This window comes from Pollicipes pollicipes, unplaced genomic scaffold (genome assembly GCF_011947565.3).
Source record: "Pollicipes pollicipes isolate AB1234 unplaced genomic scaffold, Ppol_2.1 Scaffold_7231;HRSCAF=8579_pilon_pilon_pilon, whole genome shotgun sequence".
Taxonomy (NCBI): domain Eukaryota; kingdom Metazoa; phylum Arthropoda; class Thecostraca; order Pollicipedomorpha; family Pollicipedidae; genus Pollicipes; species Pollicipes pollicipes.
The window spans coordinates 45538593-45547309 of NW_023597034.1; the positions used below are offsets into that span (position 1 = coordinate 45538593).

Consider the following 8717-nt stretch of genomic DNA (forward strand, 5'->3'; position numbering starts at 1 on the left):
TTCGTGGTCTGAACTTGCATCGATTTTTCATCGGGAGAATGTGGTGATCACCTGAATTATCCCAAATGTTTGTTGGGCTTGCCCAAAGTGGTCTGAAAGTTACTCTGAAAAAATCAACGACTGTGGGGGTACCGCTACACCCCACTCAGACACTCGGCAGTGAAACACGATATGTGATATTTCGTGTATCGCAGCTACACAACTCCATTGACTTCGTCAATTGACTCGGACAACTCGTCTTGTCTCTGCTTGCGACAAGCGCTTGTCTCTGGCAAAAATGGCGGTGAGGGAATTAACGGCGGAACAGCACTGAGAGCTATCTTGCAGAGTGGGGAAGTCTTTCCTGTAATACAATTTGTGATACCAGTGCTTGCTTACGAAGCTTTGCGCACGCTGAACTCCGATATGGGAATGTGGGGACACCGTTTTACATAGGAGGGATGCTCTGCATTAAATGTGACGAGATGTTTTTCCCTGCCGTTTTCATGTGACGTAACACTAAGTGATCTTATGATATCATTATTATAGAGTTGAATGGTTACACAATACAAGAGGTCGGAGGGTCATGTCGTGCCGACGTAAAGCATTGCTTGGGTTTAGAAATAGCGTGTCTCTATGGTTAGTGTCAATGGGGTGCCCCTTCTCATGACTTATTGCATCGTCTGTGCGTGCGCGCGCGCGCGTGCGTGCGTGCGTGCGTGCGTGCGTGCGTGCGTGCGTGCGTGCGTGCGCGTATGCGTGTGCGTGTGCGTGCGTGTGTGATGTTTCACGAGCTCAAGCGTTTGAGCACACAAATATAAGTGGAACATCACTAACGCGTCGGTCAAAGTTGACGACATCAGTTTGTCGTCTTGCTGAGCGGCGTCGCCGCGTGCTTCGCGTGAGCTCGTCATTACGGGTCGCGTGTCGGCGCCGTTACAGGGTCAGCTGTCTCAGCACCTGCTGCAGCTGTTGGACGGCGCCCGACCCGGCGTCAGTTGGGCCGCCTGCCGCTGCGTGGCGCTGCTACCTCACACAGGACCCTCCGGTGAGTGGCTGGTGACTGGAGGCTCGTCTCTGGGCTTCCTCCCCCCCCCCCCCGCCCCGCGCGCGCGCTGTGACGGCTGTGTCTGCCGCTGTCTCCTCCCGACACACTGCGGGCGGCGTCAGCTGGTATTCCGGCGGGATCCCTGGAGCTGAAACCACCCGGCAGCGGGCGGGCTGGACTGGCCCGGGTGGCTTTTCAGTGGTGGTGAAATTAAAGGCCCGCAACCAGCCCCATCCCAGTATTGGAATGGTACAAATATCTCACCAATGCTGCACAGTCCAAGGATTGATGTCATGGCTGCACAGTCCAAGGATTGATGTCATGGCTGAGAACAATGTCCTGCATTTTAAAGGAGTATTCGTGTCGTAGTTATGCAAACATCTCGTGAGTGTTAATGATGCCGTTTCTACCAAGTTTTTGTGTCAGGGACAACGGAAACTGATTAAGAATTGGCATTGAGCAAATGCCAAAGCCACGTTGGCATTCTGTCAGTGATTAATTGCCGTCATTTATATCAGCTTTGGCTTGAGTGAAGGCGGAAGCCCTTGAGGTGGGGCGGCGAGGAGCTGATGTGGTTTGTTCTTTTTTGGGGTTATGCCCGTTTGCAAGCTTTCGCTTTTTATGCAAGACCTTACAGTTGATCTTTCGACAGATTGCTGTGTAAAAAAACGCCTGAGGTAGTACTGGAGGGGGAGGGGGAGTCGCCAAAATGTGCATTCCTCACGTAATCCACCATCCCAGTTGTTCATGGTTCAGGATATTGATGTCAGCCGAGGACAAGCTACGTTAGGTTGTAATACTCAATTTAATTTTACAATGCATTATTCGCGGCGAGTTTGTCGCCCTATGGCAGCTGTGATCACGGCAGCCGTGTTGCGTGTCATCTGACGCGTTGACTGGCGCGTGTGGCCAGGCTCGGCCGGTGCGGCGTACGTGACGGCTTGGGGCTGCCAGATCCGCGGCCTGGTGCGCTGCTTCCACCAGCATCTCGACAGACTGCTGGACGGAATAGTTGAAATTCAGGTGAGATGCTCGCGCTTGCCTCCGCGTTGACGCTTTCCCTCGTCTCGGTAGGTCATAATTTTGCGGAGAACTTCATGTCTTGTCGAGAGTTGGACTCGGGAACAGTACGTCCGTCAGCTGCGTGTTCCTATGTGTGTCATTGGGGCTTTACGACGCACTCAGCTGCTGAGGCTATATGACGTCGCCTGCCTCTCACCCTGGCAGGAAGGGCGGGCACCGCGGGGAATCAAACCCCGTATCTCTGGTTTCCCAGACGCGTAGTGGTTAACGCAGACGCGTTAACCACTACACTACCGGCACCCCTCCGCCAGCTGCAAACGGTGTGACTGCCGGAGTTTTACTACGCGCCCAATCCCGCACTTCAGATGTCGCCATCACCGCATGGCTGGCTCAGTGACACCCTGACAGCAGTCCCGCAATGCGTGTGAGCCAGGCGCTGCTGAAAGGGCGGCGCCGGCTGGCCGCGGTAGCCGTCCGGCCGGCCGGACGCAGAGAGCCGGCGCCTGTCTGCGTGTGATGTCCCGCGCCTTTCTGTGTGTGACCTGCCGCGCCTGCCTGTGTGACGTCCCGCGCGTGTCTGTGTGTGACGTCCCGCGTCTGCCTGTGTGACGTCCCTCGCGTGTCTGTGTGTGACATCCCGCGCCTGCCTGTGTGACGTCCCGCGCGTGTCTGTGACATCCCGCGTCTGCCTGTGTGACGTCCCGCGCCCGCCTGTGTGACGTCCCTCGCGTGTCTGTATGTGACATCCCGCGCCTGCCTGTGTGACGTCCCGCGCGTGTCTATATGACCTGTCGCGCCTACCTGTGTAACGTCCCGTGCCCGCGTGGGCAGACGTTCGAAGTGCCGGAGGAGACGCTGGAGGCTGAGCCGCCGCCGCTGCCAGAGACCGAGCCCATCCAGCTGCGTCACCGGCTGGCGCGCCGGCTTGTCGCCCTCGCGCAGGTCATCGGCCTCATGCTCAGGTGGGCGCCGGCGCCGCCGCAGGGGTACGGGCTCCTGGGGACGGCGCCGCCACAAGGGTGCGAGGGACAGAAGAACGCGGCCGTGCATGGGGCATGCTCGGGGTACAGGGAACAGCGCAGGGGTGCAGATTCTGGGGGAGAGGAGAGGGAACGTCCGGGGCGTTGTGCTTAAGGGCTATGCTCAAAAAGTGTTCCAGATGTTTTCAGATGTTTGAATGTGTTAGCCCTAGCCGGAATGAAAGCTCTGGTGCTGTTGTCTGATCAATATTATTATGTGTATTACGGCCTTCCTCAGCTATGTTTTCGGTATACACCAACGTTTGTTCTGGGCGGACTCGGATAAATAAGTGTGCGTGCTCTGTAAGCGGCCCATGACGTGCTGCAGTGTAGACGCTCGAACAGAACTGGTTCATACACGTCGGGCGGTCACCACTACACCGGGACTGCCGGCGGTCGGCCTCACCCGACGCAAACCTCGCCCCGACAGCTCTGCCACGCAGCAGCCGGTGTCGGTGCCGGTGGCGGCGCTGCTGGACCTGGTGTGCCGGTGTCTGGCGGCCGGCGCCGACGCCGCGCCGGCCGCGCTCGAGCTGTGCGCCGCCCTCCGCTGTCTGCAGGAGGTGCGCGCCGCTGCGCTCCGCCTCCTCGAGGCGCTCGTCGCCTGGTGAGTCGGTGCTGGGCGGCCCATCGCCACCGCCTTGCTCAGGACACGGAGGGAGGGGTCTCGAGCTGGATCAGTCATCGGTACTCGACGTGATGTCACGGCAGGCTTCACTAGATGACCAAAGTGCAATTTTCTCACAGCTAACCATGGCTTCACCGATTGTACGCAATGTAGCGCGCTCATAGTGGCGCGCGCACGTCACACGTGCTCAAGAACACGCCATGTTTTTTGTGCCATGCAATAAGTTTGTCGCGTCCGCTGCGTCCGCTGCGGGCACCCTGCTCTGCGTCCGCTGCTTAACTTAGTTTTCAGTGAAAATTTTAGGTTGCAGGCCTGACATCGCGGCAGCCCGCGTACGCCCCTGCTTGTGCGATTCCACATTGCCCTTCTTTGTCGCTCGCTCCTTCACAGAGGCATAGATCCTAACAAGATGTATCACCAGATCATTTAAGGTATATCTGAAACGCACCTCTCACTGGTCTGTTCGCACGCTACGTTCTTTGAAAAGGGCCTCAGCATCTGAAGTGCCCCGAGACAAGTGATCACCCTGACCCTGCCGCATTGTGTGCTGTATCCTGTCGCCTTTGGTGTTCGCGCGCGCGCTCGTGTGCGCGTGTTTCTGACCGCGCGCCGTCCGGCAGCTGCGGCACCAGCCTGCTGCTGCGCGCCTCACTGCTGAACCGGCTGCTGCTGAGCGCGCTGCAGCCAGCGACCGGCGCCGCGCCGCCCCTGTCGCCGGCGGCGGACGCGGCGCACTGTCAGGCCCTGCGCACACTGCGCGCTTGGATGCTGGCCGTGGGCGCCGGCAGCAACCTGCAGGCGGATGGGGAGCGGCTGGTGACTGCGCTCGCCGCCGACGTCCGGCCGCCGCCGCCGGCCACACTGACGCTCCAGGTCAGTCAGGCGGTCACACTGACGCATCAGGTCAGTCAGACGGTCACACTGACGCTCCAGGTCAGTCAGACGGCCACACTGACGCTCCAGGTCAGTCAGACGGTCACATTGACGCTCCAGGTCAGTCAGACGGTCACACTGACGCTCCAGGTCAGTCCGACGGCCACACTGACGCTCCAGGTCAGTCAGGCGGTCACATTGACGCTCCAGGTCAGTCAGAAGGTCACACTGACGTCAAGGTCAGTCAGACGGCCACAACGACTCTCCAGGTCAGTGAGGCGGTCACACTGACACTGAGGTCGGCCAGACAGTCACACTGGCACTCCAGGTCAGTCAGGCGGTCACACTGACGTTCCAGGTCAGTCTGATGGCCACACTGACGCTCCAGGTCAGTCAGACGGTCTGACCACACTGTGAGACGGTCACAGACAGTCAGACGGTCTGACCACACTGTCAGACGGTCACATTGACACTCCAGGTCAGTCAGACGGTCACACCGACGTTCCAGGTCAGTCAGACGGTCGCATTGACACTCCAGGTCAGTCAGACGGTCACATTGACGCTCCAGATCAGTCAGAAGGTCACACTGACGTTCCAGGTCAGTCAGAAGGTCACACTGACGCTCCAGGTCAGTCAGACGGTCACACTGGCGTTCCAGGTCAGTCAGACGGTCACACTGACGTTCCAGGTCAGTCAGACGGTCACACTGACGTTCCAGGTCAGTCAGACCGGTTGCCTGACCAAACGCGGCAGAGGCCAGCTCCTCAATGGCCAACGGCCATCAGTATCAGGAGTGACTAGAGTTTCTGCATCGTATGTCAGTGAAGGATATGTTGAGCTAGTCCAACTTTTGCAAAGGCATTGTAGACAACGGAGAGTCCCCGAGTACCGTTCTCACCACTATCTTAACCAGGGTACTTTTCTTCATTAACACGGTGAAAGGTCGGTCACGTTGGCTGAAGGATAACAGCAATACTCGAGTCGCTCCGTGAAACAAGGCAATCCTCTTTGGAAATGGAAAATAGGCGAATGCTTCAGCCTGAAGATAAGAACATGCTAACCTGTGTTTGTGAAGTACGGGTTCCTGAGCAGCGCCCTGTGAGTGGCTCATCGGATAGCAGGACATCTAGCCTCCATCACGTTTTAAATGGTCCTTGAAGGACAACCAGTGGTAGTTGAAATTTGCGTTTTTCAAGAAACTTGTGTCGAAGTAGGACCTCCCTTTCACGTGTTATTTAGAGATCATACGATCGCTCATCCCCCCCACCGCCCACCCACAGACCGCAGTCCTGACGATGACCGGGAGGACTGAGTACCGCCCTGACGATGACCGGGAGGACCGAGCACTACCCTGACGATGACCGGGAGGACCGAATACCGCCCTGACGATGACGAGTACCGCCCGGTGGGACCGAGCGCCGCCCTGACCACGTTCCTGTCCGTGCCAGGCTGCGGGATCCACCAACGGCGTGGCGCCGTCGGCTGCCAAGAAGAAGCGGCGGTCGGCTGCCGGGTGGCTGGAGCCGGCGCCGGGCGAGCGGGCGCGCCCGCCCGCCGCCGCCGCCGGCCGCTGCCAAGCGGCGCTGCAGACGTTGGCCCAGCTGGTCAGCGCGCTCGGTCCGCTGCTCAAGCCGCCCGTGCACAAGGTACGCCCGGCTCGGAGCCGCCGCGCCCGGCAGGGGCAGTGCTGGGGTGCACGGCCGGCCGGCCTGTGGCCCCCACTGCCGGCACCGGCTGGCGTCCGCGTGGGTCAAAACTAGGACAAAACGAGAAGTGTAATGTACCAGACTGGCAGCAATCTCGTTTGTTTGGATTCGTCTCTGATACTGCTTGCAGCAGTTGGACCGTCGGTTGCGGCGCGCTCGGTAGCCGATCTCAGTGACCGTGTCCGTACCCATACCATTACTGATTGTTTTGTGATGGCATGCTGTGGTACACAAGCTTTCAGTCGTTGGCAGCGGTGCTCCAGGGTGCCGTCTCTGACCCGTGCCCTGCCCGGTCCCCAGTCTCTACAGTCGCTGGCAGCGGTGTTCCTGGGTGCCGTCTCTGACCTGTGCCGACCCCCAGTCTCTGCAGTCGCTGGCAGCGGTGCTCCAGGGTGCCGTCTCTGACCCGTGCCCTGCCCGGTCCCCAGTACCTACAGTCGCTGGCAGTGCTCCTGGGTGCCGTCTCTGACCCGTGCCCTGCCCGGTCCCCAGTCTCTCCAGTCGCTGGCCGTGACCCAGCTGCTGGAGGTGCAGCGCTCGTCGCCGCCGCCGCCGCCGTACGGCCAGCCTCAGTGCCGGGCGGCGCTGTACCGGCTGCTGCGCGCGCTCGTGGCTGATCCACACTCGCAGTGGCCGGCGCCGCTGCAGTTCGCCGTGCCGATGTTCGCGCACGGCACGCGCGACTCCGACCCGACGGTGAGCCGGCGGCCTCCCGGACTGAGCCGACTGTGCGTGCGTGCGTGTGCCGGGAATCGATAAGACACGTGGAACAGGCATCGATGCGCATCGCATCGGCAGAACAAAAAGCGATGGTCAAAACAGTGGTTTGTTCGAGGCTCTGATACAGCGCATCATCGCCGGCTGCTTAATAAGTAGCGAGGCAACTCAACTGCGCTGAGGGCGGGATTGCTGTAGTAAGCCGGGTGTGGTGTTTGCATAGTTGCGCTCCGGGCTGTCTAATGCAGGTTGTCTGATCAGACGTCATCCTGCCGATAGGTGTCATCAGTCTGCCAGGACGGTCAGGCACTGTGCATGCGTGCCGTGCACCCCAGCTACCCGGCGCTCTTCTTTCCCGTCGACCTGAGCGCCTACAGCAAGCTGGCCCCAGCCGCCGAGCAGCAATCGGTGGATGCAGAGGACCGGCTGTCGTCGGTCGGCCATGGGCACCCGCCGACCGACGGAGAGCCGTCTCCGGCGGGTAAGGCACACTCTCCGGCAGATGGACGACCCTGCCCGTGGGGAGGGGGACCCTCTCCAGCCGGTGGAGGGCCCTGGTCGGCCGGCGCCGGCGGGCTTCCGGCCGACAGAGACGGCGCCACGCCGGCCGCTGACGGAAGCCCGGCCGTGGCGGCCGCCGCCGGCCCGAGCCGCGACGCTGAGGGTGGCAGCGATGCGACGAGTCCGGCGCCGCCGGGCCCGCCGCCCGACAGCAAGCCGCCGGCAGCCATGTCTCGCGCCGTCACCGTTGTCACTACCGTTACCATCGCCTCCTCGAGCGGCGAGAGCTCGGGCTCAGAGAGCGGGGGCCGCCGCTCGGTCGAGCTGGCCGACGACCAGCGCTCGATCGTGCTCGAGGCCAGCGACGACGAGCGCTCGTCGGGCGGCCGCCGCTCGCCGGACAAGGACGAGGACGAGGACGAGGTGGAGATCCTGGAGACGAAGCGGCCCCGCCGCGGCGCCTCGCCGGCTGCCGGCGACGCCGAGCTGGCGCCCGACGTGGCTGACATGCTGAAGGACTTTGTCAATGAGGACCCGGAGGTGGAGTGAGCCGGGTGGCGGTCTCTGGCGTCGTGGCGCGCGGCGCGCTCGCTTCAGGCGCGACGGGTGTCGAGGCGCGGCGTGTCTGTGTGTGTCTAGACCTGGCTCTGCTGGCTGCGGGGCCGCAGCAGTGGATGAGCCGTGAATGTGTCACGGAGACACTGAGCGGCGACTGTTGTCCTTTTCGGGTGCCGCGGATGGTTTTCGACTGGCTTTAGAATGCGGCGTTCTCTCACCGCGAAGGCCACTGCTGCTTTGGAGGAGAAACCATTCAGGGAGTCTTCAAAGGGTGCGCGCCGACCATTTGAAGACGGGCAACTACCAATGGCTCGTGTGCCATGTAAAGGTGTCTGGATATATGTAAAAATGTTAATATATCTTAGATACGCTGTGTGTTTGTTTACATCCATTGCCATTTGCGGTTGTTTAAGTGTTAAATCACGGGCCATTTGATGCCCCAGACACTGGAGGCAAGTCATGTATACGTGAGAATCATGAAGGTGACTTGCTCAGCGGGGGTCAAAAGATGATAGGACGCATTATCATCATCACCGTTAAGGCAGGCTCATTCACATCGAAGCCTGCGAATTACGGCAGGCCCGTTCGGAAACAATGCTGATGGGTCCTATCAATGCACTAGAATGGCCAGTTTCATGTGGGGTGTGGTGAGCGATATTCACAGA

The 8717-nt window shown here is 60.3% G+C and overlaps 1 protein-coding gene across 1 annotated transcript; it reads left to right on the forward strand.

The window, feature by feature from the left end:
- The first annotated feature begins 6936 nt into the window (after window positions 1-6936).
- LOC119110484 (skin secretory protein xP2) lies at window positions 6937-8424 on the forward strand. Its single transcript, XM_037234323.1, has 2 exons — window positions 6937-6972; window positions 7273-8424. Exons 1-2 carry the CDS (start codon window positions 6937-6939, stop codon window positions 8041-8043), a joined length of 807 nt encoding a protein of 268 aa, XP_037090218.1. The 3' UTR covers window positions 8044-8424.
- Window positions 8425-8717: the final 293 nt, after the last annotated feature.

Bases quoted from the DNA above. Each gene is read 5' to 3' on its own strand.
- LOC119110484 (XM_037234323.1), top strand. From the start codon at position 6,937: ATGTTCGCGCACGGCACGCGCGACTCCGACCCGACG. The intron at 6,973-7,272 runs GTGAGCCGGCGG...TCCTGCCGATAG, and splicing joins CGCGCGACTCCGACCCGACG to GTGTCATCAGTCTGCCAGGA.